The 23,917-nt window shown below is 45.0% G+C and overlaps 1 protein-coding gene across 1 annotated transcript in view; it reads left to right on the top strand.

The window, feature by feature from the left end:
* The window catches only part of LOC132585294 (aldehyde oxidase 3-like), a 75,602-nt gene that overhangs the window by 6,252 nt on the left and 45,433 nt on the right, over positions 1–23,917 (top strand). Inside the window, exons 3-15 of the mRNA XM_060257104.1 lie at positions 970–1,066; positions 1,396–1,504; positions 2,259–2,385; positions 3,468–3,529; positions 5,732–5,839; positions 10,809–10,889; positions 12,197–12,341; positions 12,886–12,978; positions 16,507–16,658; positions 18,349–18,442; positions 20,065–20,174; positions 21,145–21,329; positions 23,609–23,771. Coding sequence (XP_060113087.1) covers positions 970–1,066; positions 1,396–1,504; positions 2,259–2,385; positions 3,468–3,529; positions 5,732–5,839; positions 10,809–10,889; positions 12,197–12,341; positions 12,886–12,978; positions 16,507–16,658; positions 18,349–18,442; positions 20,065–20,174; positions 21,145–21,329; positions 23,609–23,771 — 1,526 coding nt within the window. The remainder of the gene's footprint in view (positions 1–969; positions 1,067–1,395; positions 1,505–2,258; positions 2,386–3,467; positions 3,530–5,731; positions 5,840–10,808; positions 10,890–12,196; positions 12,342–12,885; positions 12,979–16,506; positions 16,659–18,348; positions 18,443–20,064; positions 20,175–21,144; positions 21,330–23,608; positions 23,772–23,917) is intronic.

The following is a 23,917-nucleotide window of genomic DNA, read 5'->3' as shown; positions in this document are numbered from 1 at the left end:
TTAGCCTCCAGCTCACACATTTTTGTCTTACCTCAGGAAAAATGGCCCCAGAGCAAACAAATCTATGCAGTAGCTCACAGCTTTGATGCCAGTAGCTCACAAAGTAGAATTTTTGCTCACAAAATGCCACATCTTAGAGGGAACATTGTACGTATGTATTGAAAGCAACATACAGCAGTTCTGTTAAATTAGAGAGTTTATTCTTCCACACAAACCATCGGATATTAGATATGGAACTTTGTCATGATTGTTATTCTTTGTAATCTGAAATATCTGCTGTGAATATATACTTTACATTTTGATTGTCTGACCACCGATCATATTTTGGAATTATTCTACAAAAAAAATGTGGAGTCTTTTTTAATTAATTTTGATTTATTGATATTGTTTATGCTTTGATGGTCTTTAATGGAGAGCCAGTTTGGTAGAGTGGTTAAGTGTGCGGACTCTTACCTGGGAGAACCGGGTTTGATTCCCCACTCTTCCACTTATAGCTGCTGGAATGGCCTTGGGTTAGCCATAGCTATCGCAGGAGTTGTCCTGGAAAGGGCAGCTGCTGTGAGAGCTCTCTCAGCCCCGTCCACCTCACAGGGTGTCTGTTGCGGGGGAAGGAGATAAAGGAGATTGTAAGCTGCTCTGAGTCTTTGATTCAGAGAGAAGGGCAGGCTACAAATCTGCAGACTTCTTCTTCCCTAACGTTTCTTTTGTTGCCGTTCCAAATATGTGCAGCAAGAGAGAAAAATGTGCAGCTGAGTCATGTTGAGGGAGATCCAGGAATGTATATAAAGTAAGTACAGCTGCTTATTTTCCAGTAGGGTTCCTTGCCAGCTCCTCCAGGTTTTTTTTCCTAACTGCAAAGTAACTAGAAATAAATCTTCCAGTAATGCACACCGCTCTGCGGGGAAACAAAATGCTGGCGTCGAAGCAGAGGCTGCCTTTGTTTTCCTTAACTGTGTACTGCAAAATAAGTCCGTCTCACAGGAACCAAGTATGGCTGTGGAATCGGAGGGTGTGGAGCCTGCACCGTCATGGTCTCTACGTACAACCCGGACTCTAAGAAGATACGGTATCCTTTTTAAGAGGAGAAATAAAAATCCTGGGACTGTGTTGTTTTTCACTATTTTAACTGACATGGCTCTTCTGCAGAGAATCCTGGGAATTGTAATGCTTCTGCATGCTGAGAATAGGGATGGCTACAAATTTCATTTTTGCAGTTTGGTTCGTGGTTCATGGCTGAGCCATGAAACGAACCACAAACTGGGAGGTTGGTTTGCGGGCAGGTGTGTCTCATCACCCATGATTTCCCCAGCCGTAAACACTTTCCCTGTCCCTTATGACTTCGGGATGGGGGATGGCAATCAGTTAAGTATGAGGATTCTTCTTAACATCCCAAAGACATTTCCCAGCCAACTCTTGTCTGCTTCCATTGTGCTCATTGTATGGTGCTGCAGTAACCACCGTGGAAGGAGTTGGAAACACAAAAACCAAACTTCATCCCATTCAGGTGAGAGCTAAAGACCAGGGAACCCATGCTTGTTTTGCACTGACTCCGTTATCTAGCTGATATCTAGACCATTCTGCCCCTGCTGTATAAAACTAGCTGGTAGTATATTTATTTCACTTCTATCACACCTTTCTTCTCAAGACTGTGTATATGGGGTTTCCAGATACTGAGTCTCCCATCTTGCTCTTACCAGCAAGGTGTCTATGGCTTTAGCCTGGATCCAACCAGACCCAGGCTTTTTTAGCTTCAGCAAGGTAACTCTGGCAAGTGCCTTCAGACCATTCCCTGGGATGTTCATAAAGATGGAGACCGATTTCGCACTCAGCTTACCCCGTGGTCACCTTCCTCTTCTCTGCGCAGTGTCCATCGGATTTCCCACTATCTGTGCCAAAGTTACAGGAAGTGTCGCAGCTTTCGTGCAGCAGTTTCCGTGTGCTGCGGAAAAGCCACAACGCTTCCTGTAACTCCAGCGCAGATAGTGGGAAATCCAACGGACGCTGTGCAGAGAAGAGGAACGTGACTGCGCGGTAAGCTGAGTGTGAAATCGGTCAGAGATAAAGAGATAGGAAGAGGACCAAGAAAGAAAAAGTGGACACAGGAACATGCAGCAAAAAGGGCTGATGTGGAGTGGGGGCACGAAGATGCCAATATGCTGGGGTGTGGTGGGGGCTCAGTTTGCTTCCAGCAGATAACTCTTCTGTCTGGAGGATCAGTTTAAAGATGTTTCATGAGCAGAGCTGGTTTTCTTTTCCAGAAAAGGCTGGCCAAATGCCACGGCTCCCAGTGTGGCTTCTGCACCCCTGGAATGGTGATGTCGATGTATTCTCTGCTAAGGAATCACCCGGAACCCACCATGGAGCAGATATCGGCTGCACTGGATGGTAGGCTGGCTTTTTCCAAAAGGGATTTTGGGAAACTGATTGGCAAAGGGACAAAAAATTTAAAGAAATAAATATCACGTTACTTATATGCAGGGCTCTTTTTCTAGCAGGAGCTCCTCTGCATATTAGGCCACACCCCCTGATGTAGCCAATCCTCCAAGAGCTTACAGTAGGCCCTGTACTAAGAGCCCTCTAAACTCTTGGAGGATTGGCTACATCAGGGGGCGTGGCCTAAAATGCAGAGGAGCTCCTGCTAGAAAAAGAGCCCTGCTTATATGGCATTCAAGCAAATAGTGTCTCCGTGGGGCTGTTTGAGGATGTGAAAGCAGCAGGGGAGGAGGCTAAGAATCCCACTGGGCTGATGACCTGGGAGGCTGCCCCCCCCCACTGGGGCCACCCAACCTCAGGAGCCACCATATCTGCCAAGGCTACCCCAGACCAAAGAGAGGGATGGGTACAAGCACAGGGAAAGAGGGTTTGCCACCACAAGGGACACACATACTTGTTTGGCCCATCCTTTGGGGGGCAGGGCTTAGACTGACTGGGGGCAAAGCCAATGCAGGCTAAGGGCATGAACTTTTCCAGGGCCACCCTCCCAGTCCTTCTGTACCCTGTGTTCTGTGGTTGCAAACAGAAAGCAGCAGGTGTGAGTTCAGGAGGCGCAATATTTCTGTTGCACATGTGATACAAATCCCTCATATTCCCTAACAAGCATAAGGACTAATGTGTAGATGTACCCAGGGCTTTTTTTGAGCAGGAACACAGTTCCGGCTGGCTTGGTGTCAGGGGTGTGTGGCCTAATATGCAAATGAGCTCATAGTGGGCTTTTTCTACAAAAAAGGCCTATGTGAAATAATGGTGACATCAGGTAGGGTGTGGCCTAATATGCAAATGAGTTCATGCTGGGCTTTTTCTGCAATAAAAAGCTCTGAATGTACCTTCAGAAGCCGATTTGGGTAATGAATTCAAATTCCAGAAATGTCCACAGATTGAACAGGCCAGATGAAGTCTGTGGCTCAGATTATTTGTATACCTTAAATATTTATTTCTTTTATTTTTCTTCACCGGATCCTTCTTTCCAGGCAATTTGTGCCGTTGCACTGGGTACAGACCTATAATCGACAGCTTCAGTGCTTTCTCTCAGGTAAGAGGGGGGAAACTCCCTAATAAAAGTTTATTGATACAACCAAAAGTGTCCTTTAATGAGGAATGAGGTTTACAAGATTATGCATGGGATAGAGAAGGTAGAGAAAGAAGTACTTTTCTCCAAGAATTCAAGGACACTCAATGAAACTGCTGAGCAGTCAGGTGAGAACAGATAAAAGGAAGTGCTTCTTCACCCAAAGGGTGATTAACATGTGGAATTCACTGCCATAGGAGGTGGTGGTGGCTACATGCATAGATAGCTTCAAGCGGGGATTGGATAAACATATGGAGCAGAGGTCCATCAGTGGCTATTAGCCACAGTGTGTGTGTGTGTGTGTGAAACAATGGTGACATCAGGTAGGGTGTGGCCTAATATGCAAATGAGTTCATGCTGGGCTTTTTCTACAATAAAAAGCCCTGAATGTACCTTCAGAAGCCAATTTGGGTAATGAATTCAAAGAGCAGTTCTCAAGAGCAGTTCTCTCAGAGCTCTCTCAGCCCCACCTACCTCACAGGGGGTCTGCTGTGGGGAAGGGAAGGGAAGGAGATTGTAAACTGCTCTGAGACTCCAATATCTCCTTCTTCTTCTCTTCTACCCCTTTCCAAATTCTTCCCAACCCAAGATACATAACCCTGGTCAGAAGGAAAGCATGGAGGTTATTTATCTTCAGGATGCTATGCATCAGTCTCCTCTCTGCTGGAAGTGAGGGTCCCCCAGAACTACATCTCATCTCCAAAGTAGAGAGATCAGTTCCCCTGGAGAAAATGGATGCTTTGGAGGGTGGACTCTATGGCATTGTATCTCACTGAGGTCCTTACCCTCCCATGGCTAAAGGTAATCCCCTGTGCAAGCACCAGTCGTTTCCAACTCTGGCGTGATGTCACATCATGATGTTTTCACGGCAGACTTTTTACTGGGTGGTTTGCCATTGCCTTACCCAGTCATCTACACTTTCCCCCCAGGAAGCTGGGGACTCATTTTACCGACCTCAGAAGGATGGAAGGCTGAGTCAACCTGGAGCCATCTACCTGAACCTAGCTTCCGCTGGGATCGAACTCAGGTCATGAGCAGGGCTTGGACTGCAGTACTGCAGCTTACCGCTCTGTGCCAGGGAGCTCCTTATCCTCTCCTGGCTCTGCCCCCAAATCTCCACAAATTTCTCAAACTGGATCTGGCCACCCAAACCCCTCCACCACCCCCCGTCAGTGGCCAAGGAGGACCTGGCTACCTCAGATAAAGGACTTAGTAGGATTTGAGTGAAGAGGTGCCAGGTTTTACTGTGGGGATAGAAGATAAGCATATTGTTATAAAATTAGATATTATTACCTGAGTTTCTTTACTCATGGTAGGGCTTCTGACAATTCAAGGAACCGGCCATTCTCTCAGAATTATACCAGTCTTTTTTCGATATATTTTCTGAATTTGTTTCATTTTTGCAATAAATATTATTTGAGAGTTTATATTTTAAATGAAAAATGAATACAATAATTCATAATAATGAGAGAGAGAGAGAGAGAGAGAGAGAGGACAAACATGCACTAAGCACAGTTACACCCTTCTAAGTCCATTGAAGGATTTTCCTCACACTCCTTTTCCTCACTTGTAAATTCCTGTTTTTTCAGGAGAGGCCCCACATGTGTTTTGCTCCCTCTAGTGGTCGATTTGATATTACAATTGTTTCTGTCCAGCAGTTTTAATCTGCAGGGAGAGATGTTGGACACAACACACGTGGAACAGAAAAACACCCCCAAAGAAACAGGAACTTATAAGAAGATATTGGAAGATATTGGATTTATATCCCGCCCTCCACTCCGAAGAGTCTCAGAGCGGCTCACAGTCTTCTTTACCTTCCTCCCCCACAACAGACACCCTGTGAGGTGGGTGGGGCTGGAAAGGGCTCTCCCAGCAGCTGCGCATTCAAGGACAACCTCTGCCAGAGCTATGGCTGACCCAAGGCCATTCCAGCAGCTGCAAGTGGAGGAGTGGGGAATCAAACCCGGTTCTCCCAGATAAGAGTCTGCACACTTAACCACTACACCAAACTGGCAAGTTGAGAATGCAGAAAAGCGTGGAGTCAGGGGGTTTACAAAGGCGTCTCTCTATTTAGGACTGCACTGTAAACCACACAGTAAATTTCTTGCAATTTGTAACCGTCTTATTATTATTATTACTTAAAAAAAATAAAAATGCTTTCTGCAGGAGTGCTGTCCCTTGGCAGGGAGTGGAAAGTGTTGCTTGGACCAAGAAGAAGAGAAGGGGAAAGAAAAAGATGAAAATTTAGCTCCGGAGCCCAAAAGAGGAGATCGAGTAAGCTATGACCTCCTAATTTCTATATTTTTCATAAATGAACACCTGTAATCTCCCTTCCTTGGGGGATGTGGAATGGTATAGTATAGCCCGATCTCACCACATCTCGGAAGCTAAGCAGAATCACTACTCAGATGGGACACCACCGAGGAAGACCCCACGGAGGAAGGCCATGGCAAACCAACGCTGCCTAGTCACTTGCCTTGAAAACCTATGGGGTCCGCTGTGGATGGATAGCACTTTACATACATACTCTTCTGTGAGTGCCAGTGAGTTTCTGAGTGGAGCTGAAGTTCTTCTTCATCTACAAACCCTTATCTCTTGGAAATCCTGGTCTTCTAGGTCTGCGAAGACCAGGGCCTTTTTTGTAGCAGGAACTCCTTTGCATATTAGGCCACACACCCCTGATGTAGCCAGTCCTCCTGGAGCTTACAGTAGGCCCTGTACAAAGAGCCCTGTAAGCTCTTGGAGGATTGGCTACATCAGGGGTGTGTGGCCTAATATGGAATGGAGTTCCTGACACAAAAAAAGTCCTGGCGAAGACCCTTTTCTCAGCTTCGGTGGCAAGACAGTGTGAACAGGAACAAAGCACATTATTTCCAGGTCTGGGACAAAGTTCACAAGGGCCTCAAAACTCATACAATTCCATCCCATACATGTGATCTCATGAGTCATGAAAGGAAAAAAAAGTCTATTTCTGACACGACCCCAGTGGACCATATCATGGTTAGGGTTGTCCAGACCTACCTCATTGCCAGCGGGGGGATCCTGGACCTGATCTGAGAGTCTTTTTTCCATGTGTAAAGTGCGCAGGGTACAATGATGTCACTTGGAAGTGACGTAATTGCATTGCTGACATTGCACATGATGTTTTAGGTTTTGGGCAAAAACTCTGTGGTTTTTTGGTTTTGCTACAAAATAACAGAATTTCCCCAAAACCCAGAGCATCACTGTGCAGTGTTGGCAATCTAATGACATCACTTCCGAGTGATGTCATCACATCAGGGACATCATACAACAACGTCCCTGTTTGGGGGTGGGGTTTTCCTGCTGGCCAGCTGGGGGGTGGCAGATTGGAGCCCCCCAGAACAGGAGATCCCCTGGCCAGACTAGGGGTCTGACAGCTCTAATCATGGTAAAGATTTGCAGCTTAGGACAAGTCTCCCCCTGACCCCAGTAAAATGCCCATGCTTTCACCTCATGGCCCTAGCTATGGTATACATGTCTTATGCCTTAGAGTGGTATCTGACGAAGGGAAACTTGACTCTTGAAAGCTTACGCCCCAAATATCATGTTGGTAGGAGACAAATTTAGAATGAGAAACAGTTCAAAAAATTGTTTATAAATGTATCCAAATGTAGAAGCGTAATGAGAATAAGTTTTAAATGTAATATCTTGAATGTAAATGTATAAAAAAGTGATTCTGAGCAGAAACATCTGCTAATTCGTTTTTTTTTAAAAAATGATATTATGGGCTTTTTTTGTAGCAGAAACTCCTTTGCGTATTAGGTCACACACTCCTGATGTAGTACAGCAGGGGTCCTCAACTCCCGGCCCCCGGACCGGTACCGGCTGCGGCCTGCCATTAACTGGGCCGCCCAGCCTCACCGCTCCCCCGCCCCCATGGCCCTGTGCAGCCTCGCCACCCCTCGCACCTCCTTCTCCCTCCATTTTTACACTATTAAGGCTGGGGAAGGGAGAAGGAGGCGTGGGGGGGGGAGAAGTGGGAAGGAGGCAAGGACTGTGAGGCTTTTTCAGCGGCTGCTGGCTGCCGCTGCCGCAGTTTCACAGTTCCCCGGCCGATCAGGTAATTGGCAGGGGGGTGTCGGCCTTTATGGAGCCTGGAAGGTGCTTCACGGCCCCTTCTTCAGCCTTAATAATGTAAAAACGGAGGGAGGAGGAGGAGGCTCAGGGGGATGAGGTCGAATTTGGTACCCTCACCCTGCCAGCCCTGGGACTGCGGTGGGCCACCGGGCTCTGGGGCCAAAAAGGTTGGGGACCACTGTAGTACAGGGCCTACTGTAAGCTCCAGGAGGACTGGCTACATCAGGGGTGTGTGGCCTAATATGCAAAGGAGCTCCTGCTACAAAAAAAGCCCTGATGATATTATTTGGTTTGGTTCATCAAGTAATAACACAATAACAGTTGTAATTATAAAAAATGGTAGGGTATTGATATGGAACCAAAGGCTGAAGGTTTACAAACATGTTACTGTAAAATAAAATAAAATATAAGGTTACTTATATAAAGGCTGCTAGTTATTGGTTTGGAAAATTATAAAATCGTAATTTCTCCTCAGTGTTACAAGAGAAAATAGTTAAGATAAAAAGACAAAAAGGGTTTGATTCAAACAAATTTGCTCTCTATAATTGCTGGAAGAAACAAAAGGCTTAGCCAATCCTCCAAGAGTTTAGAGGGCTCTGACTACAGGGTCTACTGTAAGCTCCAGGAGGATTGGCTACATCAGGGAGGTGTGGCCTAATATGCAGAGAAGCTCCTGCTAGAAAAAGAGCCCTTATGCAACTCCTTTTTCATTTCTGTATCATATCCTCTTAATACCCTTACTTAGTTTTCTAAAAAAAAATCTTATTGGTCTCTAAGATGCTCCTGGACTCAAATCAAAATCAATACGGCTGACCTCTGAAACTATCGAGGCAAAATCATCCAATTTACCAGGTGAAGCTTTTAATTAAGGAGACAAAGACAGTCAGAACTGTGCACAGGATAAAACTTTTAAAATGAGGCAGATTTGCCTCTATGGGTTTTTTTGTTCTTATTTTTTTAGGGAGCTACATTTGAAAACAGATTTTCCCTTGAAAAAAAGTCCAAAACATAGTTGGGCTCTTGTAATTTATAACATTGGTACATATATCCATCAGCTTTGCACAGGAAATAAAAAAAGCAGATGTAAAGCTTATTCTTCAGGATTCTTAATGTAACCTGATATTCCAGTCCTATGCTTTTAACTACATTATTGTGTACACCAGGGGTGACCAAACTTGCTTAATGTAAGAATCATATCAAATAAACATCAGATGTTTGAGAGAAGGAAAGAAAGAAAATAGATGGGGGAGGGGAGGGAGATGTGGAAAGAAAGCAACTTCAACTTTAAATGCCTTTTCCAAGCCAGCCAATGGAATGGTGGGGGCTTCAAGAGCCACACAATATGTGTGAAAGAGCCACAGGTGTCTCCTGAGCGGCAGTTTGGTCATCCCTGGTGTACACCATATAATAACTATATTTTTGATATAATTTTATTTGCTGTGGCTTGACCATTGGGGTGTTCTCAGTATATTTCGGGTTAATCTTGTTTCCCCTTCTTCTTTGTTTATTAGATCAACTCTAACCTGCAATGACTATGCAATGTTACACTGTTTCTCCCCTGCCCCCCCCCCCCCAAATCCTGTTTTATAATAAGGCATGTTCTGACAAAGAGGGTATATTTATGTTCCATAAGCTGTTAATTGGCTGCTTGGATTAGTATGGAGTGTGAAAACAATTGGTTTAATTAAATTGTGGAGGTTTTTTAAACAGAAGCTAAATAAAATACATTCACTACACCCTAGTACAACCCTGCCAAAGCATTCATTTCTGCTGATTTTTGTGGTTAATCTTGGCTGAAAAGACCTTGAGTGGGTAAGTTTTAGTTGCTCATTTAAAAAGAAATGTAGAACAGGTGTGGCAGAACGGCCTGTGGGGGGGCCCTGTTCCACCCTGCCTTTCAAGGTTTTCCCAACACCTGGAATGGCTTTTCTTTCTTTCTTGGGTAACCACTGCCACCACCTGGCATTGGTAATAGGGTTGCCAAGTCCAATTAAAGAAATATCTGGGGACTTTGGGGGTGGAGCCAGGAGACTTTCGGGCTGGAGCCAGGAGCAAGGCTGTGGCAAGCATCATTGAATCCAAAGGGAGTTCTGGCCATCACATTTAAAGGGACCGCACACCTTTTAAAGGCCTTCCCTCCATTGGAAATAATGAAGGATAGAGGCACCTTCTTTGGGGGCTCATAGAATTGGACCCCTCAGTCCAATCTTTTTAAACTTGGGGGGGTATTTTGGGGAAAGGCATCAGATGCTATACTGCAAATTTGGTGCCTCTGTCTCAAAAAACAGCTCCCTCAACCCAATACCCTGATACCTGCAGATCAATTCTCCATTATTCCCTATGGGAATTGGTCTCTTCAGGGAATAATGGAGTGCCCAGCAGACATCCCCCCCCCACCGCTTTCTGATGACCCTGAAGTGGTGGGAGGGCCTCCAAACCGGGGGATCCCCTGCCCCCACCTGGGGATTACAACATACAAAGAGTATCACGGCAGAAAAGAACAAGGAAACAAAAAGCAAAAAGCCCCACGTGAACCAGCTTCTATATCAAATTACATAACAAGAAAAACCATTCATATATAAATAATTGTATTTAACCCACATATATTGCTTTCATCAAAACAACCATAATGCTCAGTCCTTTGAACAAAAGGAAGCGTTTACACCAAGAGTTCTTTTCCTTTATATGGTAAAATTGTCCAGCTTTTCCACGTAATCCTGGTGTGATATTCCCAATGATGAATGTCTCTCAATAGATGCAGCCAAATTTTCAAAGAGAGACATTCATCAAATTTGAGAGACATTCATCTTCTTCCTTACGGAGACAAGAGAATGAGGTGGTGGATGTATGGCTAGAGACCAGTGTTCCCTCTAAGCTGAGTTAGCGTGAGCTAGCTCACAGATTTTTAGCCTCCAGCTCACACATTTTTGTCTTATCTCAGGAAAGATGACTCCAGAGCACACTAAATTTTGCAATAGCTCACAACTTTAATGCCAGTAGCTCACAAAGTAGAATTTTTGCTCACAAGACTCTGCAGCTTAGAGGGAACATTGCTAAGGACCCATGCATACACTCTTGAAATATTAATCCTTCTATTCCATTGACCATGTATGCTAATGCTGGACTTTCATTTCTCTTTCATTAGATGTGTTCAGGCCTCTGCCAACCAGAAGACTTCCAGCCCAGGGACCCAACCCAGGATTATATATTTCCACCTGAACTAATGGTAGGAAATAATTCTGTGCTTGCTGATAATTAACTTTAGTATGCATATAGGATTTCAATCTAGGTCTGCCAGCTTGAAATGGGATTAAGCTTTCTCTGCTAGGCCATGATAAAAACAAAGGTAAGATCAAAGACTCTGACCATGTGGGTCATGAAAAGCCAGTTTGGTGTAGTGGTTAAGTGTGCGGACTCTTATCTGGGAGAACCGGGTTTGATTCCCCACTCCTCCACTTGCACCTGCTAGCATGGCCTTGGGTCAGCCATAGCTCTGGCAGAGGTTGTCCTTGAAAGGGCAGCTGCTGTGAGAGCCCTCTCCAGCCCCACCCACCTCACAGGGTGTCTGTTGTGGGGGAGGAAGATAAAGGAGATTGTGAGCCGCTCTGAGACTCTTCAGAGTGGAGGGCGGGATATAAATCCAATATCTATACGAAAAGCTGTTCTTGTACAGCTAGAATGAGTCCTTCTCTTTCTTTCTTCAAGTGCTCGTTTTGGAGCCACTTCCGGGTGTTTTTGTTATCAACTTTTTTCTCTGTCGGTGTGATTACATGTAGGGTTGCCTGCAGCCTCTGGCAGGGGACTGTTTTCATTGTCGCCATGTGCTGGCTGCTCTAGGAACTTCTGGGAAAACTCTATGGTTTTCCCGGACGCTCTAGCAATTTAGGAGAGAAAACTCTATGGGAAATTTGGGAGGGAAAACTTGTCATAGGATCCCCTCGCTGGCCCATGACCCTAACCCTAATCACATGACAGATTTGACCCAACTAGCCATGCCTCCTATCCAGATTTAATGTGCGTGATAACACCGGCACATCTGCCTTCCATGTCCCACCCATCCTTACCTCATTTTAGGACAGGCTGGGACCAGATTAAATAGCTACCGGGTACTTCCCAGTAACTTATGTAGACCACGTTTCCCAGCTGTCTGAATTGTCAGGCGTGTGCTTCAGGCGCCCCACATGCTCATGAAGCAGTCTGAACGCTCCTCCTGCACATATGTGGCCAGTGCCTCTCCTGGCAGCAGGGCTGGGGCTGTGTGAATGATTTAGCCAATCCTCTAAGAGCTTACAGGGTTCTTACAGGGCCTACTGTAAGCTCTTGGAGGATTGGCTACATCAGGGGGGGGGGGGGGCATGGCCTAATATGCAAAGGAATTCCTGCTACAAAAAAAGCTCTGTATAGGCCAGTCTCTATCCCTTTACCGGTGCAACCAAAGGTGCCTGTTTCTGCTTTAAAATAACCAAACTATTCATGTGGTGGCAAGGCATCCTTATTCCTAATGTGATGTGCCATTTTTGTTTTTCCTTGCAGAGAATGGCTGAAGAGAGCAAAAGAAGAACTCTGGTTTTCAGTGGAGAACGGACTACCTGGATTTCTCCTGTAGCGCTCCAGGAACTTCTGGTCCTGAAAGCCAAGTACCCAAATGCCCCTCTTGTGGTGGGGAACACAAGCATAGGTAGGTAAAACAGTGACACATCATCAAAGAGCATGCTCAACATGATGGATTGGATTCCTTTCTACAAAGTTTTCTCCTATGGCTTCTCTTCACCAAGTTTTCCTGCAATGGAGAAAGATTTCCTTCAGTGAGGGAAGCCCTTCTTTGGAAAAAGCATTTTCACGCACACTAAATAATGCAGTTTCAGTCCACTTCAGCCACCATTTGCAAGTGGATTTTGCCATTTCACACAGCAAAACCCACTTGCAAGGTGGACTGAAAGTGTGTCATTTAGTGATTGCGAAAGTACGCTAACTGCCTATTCATTGGAAGAAGTCTTTCCCTATAGGAGGAAGGAATGGAAGGAAGTTCCACAGGACAAAGCAGGAGTGGGAAAAATGGTCCATTACTTCCCATCCCCCTACTGTTTTTCACTTGAAGTCATTCCCTCCCCAATCCTGGGCCTTTGTGTTTTTCAGTCAACCCACATTTGGAGATGCTGTTCTGCTGTCGTTTTGTTTTATACCACTCTGATCTTTTTTAAATCTGATTTCTTCTGGTTTAGGAATTGATGTGAAAAAACTGGGCATTTGGTACCCAGTTATCATTCATCCTCCTAGGGTTCCAGAACTGCATGTTGTCTGCAGAGTACACAATGGTAAGTCTCTAATGTACCTAAGAAGCCGCTGAGGCAAATATATGGGATCTGGCTTGTTAGCTAATTAAAACCAGGGGTCGTTTTGTAGAAAAATAGGTGGCGGAGCCATTAGCATAACTCATTAGCATATGCCAACCCTCCCCCACCAGCCAAAAGCAACACAATGCAGAAAAGGAGAGCCCCAGACGAGCAAGGCCTGCTTGGGCTGGCTAGAGATCCAGCCAACCCAAACAGGCCTCGCTCACCTGGGGCTCTCTTTGGCAGCCCCCCCCACCCACCCAGCAAGCCACCCGCTGCCCAAAATCACATAAGAAGTGGAGAAAGGGTGGTGTGGGCTTCAGGGGTTAATGAGGGCTGCTGGGGGCGCGGCAAAGCCCCTGGTGGCTGGCTGGCTGCCTGCTCTCCTAATCCAGGGATTGTTATGCAGCTGCACCTACTACTCAATAGACAAGGTAGGTGGGGAAGGGAGAGGGGCTGTCAGAAAGGTCCAGGAGCTGTGTTCCTGTGAGCTCCTGCTGAATTCAAGGCCTGATTAAAATGATATCTTATTGTATTTCCACCCACTATGTGTGAAAGGACAAGCAATAATATTTACCTCATGGGCTGCAGTACCACTAACACAGCTCAGATTAGTGATTGTTATGTCAGATTGAAGCCAATGGAACATTAGTTATGAGATGGGCAGAGAGGTATTCTCATTTTTGTTTTCATTTAGCAAATAATCTGTATGCTAACAGTCGAGTCAGCCAAATCTTTGGATACTTAAATTCAGTGACTGAAGCTGTAAATGGGCAAGACAGATCTTTCTACAAACCTGCAAAGGGTTTGCAGAAAAATGTGAAAAAGACATTGGGCAGCTTAAAAAACCTGAAAATGATAAAAGGAGTGCCTGTAGCTTTAAGAAACTCATCCCCTCAGTGGCTGTTGCTAAGCAACCACAGTGTTCCAAGATGGAATTTTGTGAGTAAAAACGGCAAAGAGAAGGCCCAGGGCTCTTTCCAGACCTATTTTTGGCCTTTGAGGGAGGACTTATAGGGGCCAGGACTGGCTAGGGGTGCCAGCTCCAGGTTCAGAAACTCCTGGAGATTTTGGGGTACAGTCTGGGGGAGGGCAAGGTGTGGAGAGGGGAAAGCCAAGTATAATGACATAGAGTCCACTCTCCAAAGCCGCCATTTTCTTCAGGGAGACGGATCTCTGCCATCTGAAGTTCAGTTGTAATTCTGAGATATCTCCAAGCCCCACCTATATAGGCTGGCACCCTTAGGCCTAGAAGCAAACTCTGGGCGACTTGATACCACCCAACTTGCATGACTCAACTAGGCCAGGCTGCTTGCTACTGTTCAATACTAAGCCACCCTAGGAAAGCCAGTGAGACATAGCAGCTAGAACAGGGGTGGCCAAACTTGCTGAATGTAAGAGCCACATAGAATAAACATCAGGCGTTTGAGAGCTGCAAGACATGAACAGCAGATGTTTGAGAGCCGCAAGACGAAGGAAGGAAGGGTGGAAAGAAAGCAAATAGAGGGGGAGAGGTGGAAAGAAGGCAACTTTAACTTTAAATGCATTATCCATGCTGTCAGCTGGTTTGACTTGGACAAGTGATTTAAAGAGACAAATGTCTTCTCCAAGCTGGCTGAAGATGGTGGGGACTTCGAAAGCCACACAATATGTGTGAAAGAGCCACATGTGGCTCCCGAGCCGCGGTTTTGCCACCCCTGAGTTAGAGCTTCAGAGCAGAGTCTGGGAGACCCAGGTTCGAAGCACCAGTCTGCCATGGAAGCTCACTGTGTGATTTTATTGGTGGGTAGCTGTGTTGGTCTGAAGCCACAGAACAATGTATGAATCCAGTGATTTTAGGTTAGTCACATACTTCCAGCATAACCTCCCTCGCTGGGTCGTTGTGAGAATAAAATGGAGGAGAGGAGAATAATGTAAGCTGCTTTGGTCCACACTGTGAAGAAAAGCGGGCTATGAATGAAGTAAATAAATATAGCTGAAGACAGGAGGTAGATAAAAGGTAGGTTAGTGAATGGCTGAGAAAGACAGAATGAGGCAGGAAAAGGGAAGAGGGTTGTGGAGGTTGCCAGGAGGAGGCAAACAGGAAATAATGTGGGGAGGGAATCCAAGGGAGTGAGGTGCCTTCCTCAAGTCCTTGATGGCTCTCTACCATGCAGGTGAACTTGGCCCAATGGCTGGCACCAAACAACTGGACTATAGTTTTCCCAGGTAGAGGCTGCTGGGCAGGGCCAGCATGTCCATTAGGCAGCCTGAGGTGGCTGCCTGGAGCATGGCCCTGGGGGGAGGGTGCCAAGTTTTGGCCCTCCCACCCACCCTCACTTCTGAGGCGAGGGAAATAGCAAGTTCGGCAGCTGTCACCATGGGGCTTCAGGGCTCAGCATGCACGCTGCTCACTCCCGGTTGCTCTGCCCCTCACGTCTGTGCTTCCAAGCACAAGCATGAGGGGTGGAGTGATGATGTGTGTGTGTGTGTGCACTGAGCCCAGAAGCCCCACGGCGGCCGCCACCAAGTTTGCCCTTGCCAAGGAGATGAAGGGCGGCATGGGAATCTGACCTGGGGAGCTGGGCTTGCATGGGCTCCCCAGTGCCGGCACTGCTGCTGGGGGGGGGGGGGAGAAATTCTGAAGATACAGGGTCAGATCAAGGTAGGTTGGCTGCTGGGCAGGAAGGAGAGAAAGAAGCAGGAAAATTGGAGAGGCTATGGGGGCTTCCAGGGATGGGAAATAGGAAATAATGGGGAAAAGGGAAATTATATGCTTCCCTCAAGTCCTTGCAGGCTCCTGCTTGTTCTATATGTTACAATAAAGCTAATAAATCTAATAAACTAAACTACGATAGATAGATAGATAGATAGATAGATAGATAGATAGATAGATAGATAGATAGATAGATAGATAGATAGATAGATAGATAGATAGATAGATATACATACCCCGGCCTTCTCTCTGAATCAGAGCGGCTTATAATCTCCTCTATCTTCTCCCCCCACAACAGACACCCTGTGAGGTGGGTGGGGCTGAGAGGGCTCTCACAGCAGCTGCCCTTTCAAGGCTTACAATCTCCTCTATCTTCTCCCCCCACAACAGAAACCCTGTGAGGTGGGTGGGGCTGAGAGGGCTCTCACAGCAGCTGCCCTTTCAAGGCTTACAATCTCCTCTATCTTCTCCCCCCACAACAGATACCCTGTGAAGTGGGTGGAGCTGAGAGGGCTCGCACAGCAGCTGCCCTTTCAAGGCTTACAATCTCCTCTATCTTCTCCCCCCACATCAGACACCCTGTGAGGTGGGTGGGGCTGAGAGGGCTCTCACAGCAGCTGCCCTTTTAAAGACAACTCTTGCTACAGCTATGGCTGACCCAAGGCTATTCCAGCAGCTGTAAGTGGAGGTTCATACATGGTTCATACCTTAGACTGCGATTTCCTGCCTCTCTAATGACCAGTTCTGACTCCAACTGTACTTGCCAACTGTGATTCCTGAAAATGTAATGCATGCTGAATATTATTTGGTTCCAGGGCTAGTGATAGGTGCAGCAACCCACTTGGCCCAGCTGAGGGACATCTTGTTAGATGTGGTCCCAGAACTCCCTGCAGAGAAGACAAGGATTTACCGTACTCTGCTGAAGCAACTGAGAACACTGGCAGGAGAACAGATCAGGAATTTGGCAGTAGGTATTCCAAACTACTGCTGTTCACAAAATAGAGATTACCTCCTGCCCTTTTCTGCCAAGATAGCAATGATGAGAAGAGGACAGTTTTTGGAGAAGCACTGTTTTGAACATAGTTCATAAATTAAGAGATCCTTTCATCTAATGAGGGTCAGTTGTCTCTTAGGATTTCACTTTGGTTGTCCCCTATCATGGTCTGATTTGCTTTCTCTCGTCTTCAACCTGTATAAGAGAGGCAACTGTTGTATGATGTCTGCTCCAAGCAGGAGATCTAGTGATAAGGGGAAAGCCATTCATGCATCCATATACTCATATCACTGATTCACAAACACGCCTAGTCAACTAGGGGTGTTTTTACATTCAGTTTGATCCAGAGTTTTAGAGTCTTCAAATCGCCTGCCACCATTCCGCTTTAATTATTTTCTTTTTACATTAGTGGATTTGCTTTGCTCATTTTGCGTAGCCAAACTTCTATATTTCCTGCTGGAAGCGTTTCATTGGGGGGGGGGGTCTCTGATCAGAGGGCAGACAGAATACCAGTGCTTAGTTAAATTGATATGATTGCTTGGAAATTGTGTCAACAGTGCAAAAACAATACAAATTTAAATCACTAGATGAGGCAAGCAATGATATGTAAAAATTTAAAGTGCTGTCAGTTCTCATGCAAATTACTGCACCTTGTGGCTTTTGGAGGAGTCTTTTAAAACGCATGAAAACTTCTACAGTACAAGTTTGAAATGCCTGTAAAGAAATGACCAGATCAAAACTAGTTTTGAGAAAAACATTGCAGCAGGAGCGCCGGAACCCATCTCACCGAAACAAATGTAGATGCTTCGAGCAGCAACAATGCAAAACAGTTGTGAGAACGTTAGGTAATGTAAAAGGTGAGTTTCCAATGTAGTGATAGAGAGTCACAAACTGTCAGTGTAAAAACACCCTATATCAGGAAGTCCCAACCAAAGTGGGTTGGGTCCAGATTAAATTTTCCAGTGGTAGATTGGAAAATTCCTGCTCCCTCCCTTCCACTACAGCCTATTTATCTCCATGAACACTTGCTCCCAGGGGGGTAGGAAACTCTGAGAAATATCATGAGGGGTGTCTGAAACAGAAACGGAGTTTCTTCACTTCTGGAGAAGTGAGCGGTGATTTAGGAAAGCACCTAAAAAGGCAACGATAGTCTCCCGTGCAAGCACCAGTTGTTTCCAACTCTAGGGTGACATCACATCACGACGTTTTCACAGCAGACTTTTTACAGGGTGGTTTGCCATTGCCTTCCCCAGTCATCTACACTTGACCCCCAACAAGTGGGTACTCATTTGACCACCCTCAGGGGTTCTTTTTCTAGAAGGGGCTCCTCTGCATATTAGGCCACGCCCCCCTGATGTAGCCAATCCTCCAAGAGCTTAGAGGGCTCTTACTACAGGGCCTACTGTAAGTTCCAGGAGGATTGGCTACATCAGGGGGTGTGGCCTAATATGCATAGGAGCTCCTGCTAGAAAAAGAACCCTGTAGAGTCAGCCTTGAACTGGCTTCCTGAACCCAGCTTCCGCCAGAGGGAAAGCTCCTACCCTGCCCCAAATTTTGTTAAGTCTTTAAGGCTCTCTTGGACTCTTACTGTTTACTGCTGCTGCAGACAGACTAACACAGCTACCCATCTTGATCTAACAACAACAGTGTCCTTGTTTGTCAGTCCTTAGGAGGCCACATCGTAAGTAGAGGCTCACCTTGGGATCTGAACCCTGTCCTGGCAGCTGGCAAAGCGATTCTCAATCTGGCATCAACAGGTAAAGGGCCTTACAGTTTGTCAATAAATACTGATTTGAGGACAAAACAGTGTGCAGAATCTATATATCTAATAACCATGAGTGGGTCTCATATGTGTATTAACACAAGACCATCCGCAAGTGGAGCATAAGAGCTACAATGCTGGGGGAACATCCAAGTTTTCAGAAAAGCGTGAATGTTTCACAAAAAAAAAACCCTGAAGGATTTATTTATTTATTTATTTCGATTTCTATCCCACCCTACCCCACCGAAGCGGGCTCAGGGCGGCTCACAGCATAAAAATTCTAACAATAAAATTAAGAATTAAAATACATTAGTAATTTACACAATAAAATAAACGCAATTCAGCAGTGTGCTATCCCACAGTCTTCCTTAAAATATTCAGATGCCAGTCAGTTGTATGCCAACCGGAAGAGGACTGTCTTACAGGCATTTGTAAAAGGGACCATGTATAGAGAATCCATAGATAAACCTAAGGTGGATATTTTCTTCTCTATGATGGGATGAATCCCCCCTCCAAAATTCAGGAACAATGTCTGCCTGAGGGGGGGTGGGGAGTGGTTTTGTCCAAAATCCTCACCAGCCTATGATTCAGATGGATCACCTTGTTGGAGTGAGCAAGTCAACATGTCTGAACATTTGGGGGCGCTGCATCACTTCAAGGGTCTATAGGTGTTATCTCCTTGAATGGAATGCCTCTCTTTGTCTTAACCGGGGAGCTGTCCTCTGATCTCCCTTCTATCTATCTAATTGTCATCTCCCTGTCTTCACATGGCCTTCCATGGAGACACACCCCTGATGTAGCCAATCCTCCTGAAGCTTACAGTAAGCCCTGCACTAAAAGCCCTGTAAGCTCTCCGAGGATTGGCTACATCAGGGGTGTGTGGCCTAATATGCAAAGGAGCTCCTGCTACAAAAAAAGCCCTCGGAGGGAGAAAAGAAAAGCATATTTAGCTGATGTCGCATTATATAAAGCCTGTGGTATGTAACACGGCCCCAATAGTTCAGTAACCAGGATAATCGGTAAAATTAAATTCCATGCCGTTTATCCAAGGTGAAAGGCTTCCTCTTTTAAAGAAGCATGCAGGTCTGAGCCTGCAAAGCTCTGAGCATGCTTCCTTAATTCCAGTGGGAATATAGGTCATTAATGGTGCAATCTTAAACAAAGGTACACCCATCTAAAGAAACTGAATTCAATTGACTTTAAAGGGTGTAACTCTATTTAGGGTTTGCACCATCCGGGGATGAAATTCTAGCAGGAGCTTCTTTGCATATTAGGCCACACCCCTGATGTAGCCAATCCTCCAAGAGCTTACAAGGCTCTTTTTTGTAAGCTCTCGAAGGATTGGCTACATTAGGGGTGTGTGGCCTAATATGCAAAGGAGCTTCTGCTAGAATTCCACCCCTGGCACCATCAGTTTACTAACAGTTCAGATGGTTCTGTTACCACATATGTATAGATATACTGTAATATGATCTTCAAATAAGCCTGGTGAGATAAGCCTAAAGCTTCTATTTCTACAGGCATATGATCCGATATCTTTTTAAAATTTTCACGAGCTGTGTAAACTCTATGTCTGCAAAGAACGCAATCTGTAAAAGCTACACATTTCTCTGGCAGGTGGAAGACGACAGATTCCCCTGAATGGTGACTTCCTCGCCTGGTGTCCGGAGGCCGATCTTTCACCCAGGGAGGTCATAGTCTCCGTTTTTATTCCATTTTCAAAGAAAGTGAGTGTTCTTTCATTCTTGTTGTTTCTCTGCCTCTCACCACAAGATGCTTTCTGCCATTTGGTACCTTTTATCTAGCAAGAATTCCAATATCCAACCGCAAACATAAAATCCGACACTAAATATCAGAGTGTCAGATAATGCAGCTGTGTAATTGTGGATGCAACCTTCATCCATCTAAGGAATCCACGTATCATAGCCTGACAAGCACCCCTGATGTAGCCAATCCTCCTGGAGCTTACAATAGGCCGTATACTAAGAGCCCTGTAAGCTCTTGAAGGATTGGTTACATCAGGGGTGTGCGGCCTAATATGCAAATAGGTTCCTGCTACAAAGAAAGCACTGCATGCACCAAATTCTTTTTGCCCCATTGTCACCTTTTGTCAAACAGATTCCACAGGTGTTTGAAGCAGCAGGAAAATCTATGAATAGATGTTACAGAGGCTGCTAAAATAGCAGTTTGTTATGTTGGAAAGATTTCCCAGCAGAGAGGACTTCAAAGAAGGGACCAGAAGGCATGACTGATTAGGAAATTTCTGTGATATATAGGCTCCTATACTACATTTGGTAAAACGACATCTAAATGTCAGAGTTATCATTAATCATCAGCATGTAGAGTACCGATGCCTGTTTATCTATGTTATGTTATGCACTTGGTGCATTACTTTTTACCTTGGTACATGGAAGTGCCTTCGAAGTAAGAATTTCCTCAAAGTGACTCTTAGGCAGGGGTGGAATTCTAGCAGGAGCTTCTTTGCTTATTAGGCCACACCCCCTGATGTAGCCAATCCTTCAAGAACTTACAAGGCTCTTTTTCGTAAGCTCTTGGAGGACTGGCTGCATCAGGGGTGTGTGGCCTAATATGCAAAGGAGCTCCTGCTTGAATTCCACCCCTGCTCTTAGGCTATTTGAATTAAAACAAGGATCAGCTTACAGGGGTAAATGACCTGATTTCTCCTTATCTTGCCAGGATGAATTTGTGTCTGCATTCCGACAAGCTGAGCGGAGGAAGAATGCGATGTCCGTGACCAATTCGGCAATGCAAGTTCAGTTCCAGCCAGGCACTGATGTCATTGAGGACCTGACTATTTTGTATGGAGGCGTTGGCCGTACCACAGTGAGTGCCCCGGTCACCTCTCGGAAGCTACGAGGAAGGTAAGAGGCTCCTCTGGGAATCCTGTCAGAACAGGACTTCTTGCTAATGGGGAAGATGCTTTATTCTAACTGTTTTCCAGACTAGTGAGACAGATTTTCCGTATTTATAGTTTGTCTTCAGGCAGTAACAAGAGACTCCTGGAGTCCTGATCTATTATTTCTTTTGTTATGAGTAAGCAAATTGCTCCCTCCTTTCACAATATTGTTCAAGATATATCTTCTCCAAAATACAATGAGAGGGGGCGAAGAGAAGACTTTTCATGTTCAGTGAATATTGCTGTGATGATAATACTTCATTTTTTACAAATCAGTTTGCTGACATAATGTTTAAATTTAAACAAATTGTGGAGCCAGGAATTGTGGGGATGGAAAATGCCTACCTAACTCAGTCCCATCGGCCCTTTTCACATTACTGTTCTAAACCTGATGTTATTGGTTTCGGCCCAGTTTCAAGTAAAGCAATACAGGAATGGGGGTTTCATATAGCAAATTTCCTTCTGTTACTAACCCATCTCTGAAGCGCTGTGGTCATTTCAAACAGTGCCGCTTCCTCCCTCACCCCACCCTTTTCCACCTCAGACTGTTTTTTTAAAATGTTCTAAGTTGAGCACTATGTGGCGCTAAACCTATATATCGGGATGGCCAGTGGTAGCTCTCCAGATGTTTTGTGCCTACAACTCCCATTAGCCTCAGCCAGCATGGCCAATGGCTGGGGCTGATGGGAGTTGTAGGGAAAACATCTGGAGAGCTACCGTTGGCCACCCCTGCTATATATCACTTCAGTGCTATAGCAGCACCATTGAGATACCTTGACACAATCAGTTGACTCTTCTCATGGCCAACTTTTCTTGAGTGTAGCTCTGGTATCACAAGGTCTTTCCTTTCATTCTTGTTCTTAAAGCATTAGTTACTTCTACTACTAATTAGTTTGAGGGAAAATATTAGCAGGAAGTATGACAGTTATTTCACTAAAATAATGCATACAAGATTTACCTGACAGGCCATTCTAAATCATGGGTTAAGCTTCTTCATCTACTTTTTCTTCATTGTATCTGCATACATTTTTAACCACCCCAGTTTTTCACAGGAGGTAATTTGTGTGAAATTTCCATAGTAAACCACATCAAAAACACAACTATTGTGAAAAGGGACTATTGTTAAAGGGGACTTTTTTCACTTGTCATTGGAATAGCAGGGTTTTTTCACATGAAAGTGTTCAAATAATGTATCTTCTCATGAACAGAGATAATTACTGTGACAGATTCTGTCACAATACAATTTCTAGCGTGGCTCACTGTATGAAGGTCACCAGGAGGAAATCAAAAAGAGACATGGTTTGAGGGTGTAGGATTTGGGCTTGAATATACCCCACTGAACTGGTAACTGAGGTAAAATTTATAGACACAAGATAGTTTTCTTTTTAAAAGTGAACAAGAACAAAGTTTATTCAGGAAAAAAACACAGCTTGAGGTAGATATTAACATTTAACAAGAAATTTTAGGACGCTAGGCTTCACATAGTATGTGCCCAAGGAAAATATTACCTCAGACAGGTTTATAATATACAAAGCACACAGTAGACCCAGTGAATCCTGCTGGCATACTAAGACAGAGAAATTTAAACCAAAGATCTGATATCTCCTCACATTTTTATTTTACACTGTTCTTGAACTAACCCTTCTCTGTTTGACTCTCAGCATTCAAAACCAAACTTCTCCACCTGCCAGATCTCCTTGTACAGTTCCTATTGGCTGATTCAGAACACTGCTCAGTTTGGCTCCCATGTTTCTGGAATACATATCTGTGCTGTACTTGCCACAGTAATGTCGATGCATGGTTCATTTATCCCTCTCAAATAATGTGTGGACCAGTCCTGTCACCTGCACCATGAATAGTTACATGAATAGGCCATGTTTTTGGCATTGGGTGGGGAGGACACACAACAGTGCATGAACTGGCTGTTATAACCTGTAAGCAGAAATTCCTTGGCTTCAGAGCCAAAGAACGTTGGACAGGAAATCCATACCTATGTATCTCTGTCATTTATTTATTTTACACAGTTATAAGACAGCATGAATTTGTTCAGAGCTGTTGGCTCCATTAAAGATAATTTTTTCTCCTCCCAGTTCTGTTCGATTGTGAGACCCCTGCAAATGCATTGGAATAAAATTCAAAATGCTAGAAGATCCAGTGTGTCGTTTGGCCCTCAGTCTATACATTAAAGTTCTGCCTAGATCTACTAGTAAATGGGTATGTGTTTACTTATCCTTTCTCCCTCAGAAAATGGGATGAGCAGTTGCTGGATGAAGCCTGCCGGCTCATTCTCGAGGAGATTCAACTCTCACCTTCAGCAGTAGGTGGAAAAGTGGAATACAGACGAACTCTCCTCGTCAGCTTCTTTTTCAGATTCTATTTGGAAGTGCTACAAGGTTTAAAGTGCACGGTAAATAGGAATCACCTTGTGCATCTGTGTTCTTGTATATCTACTTATAGGTTTTACGGATCTCAGAGTACTCAGTCATAAGAACATAAGAGAAGCCATTTTGGAACAGGTCAATGGCCCATCCAGTCCAACACTCTGTGTCCAGT

Source organism: Heteronotia binoei, chromosome 16, assembly GCF_032191835.1.
Source record: "Heteronotia binoei isolate CCM8104 ecotype False Entrance Well chromosome 16, APGP_CSIRO_Hbin_v1, whole genome shotgun sequence".
NCBI lineage: Eukaryota > Metazoa > Chordata > Lepidosauria > Squamata > Gekkonidae > Heteronotia > Heteronotia binoei.
The sequence above is the reverse complement of the archived record's forward strand: the minus strand, read 5'-3'. Positions and strand labels throughout refer to the sequence as shown.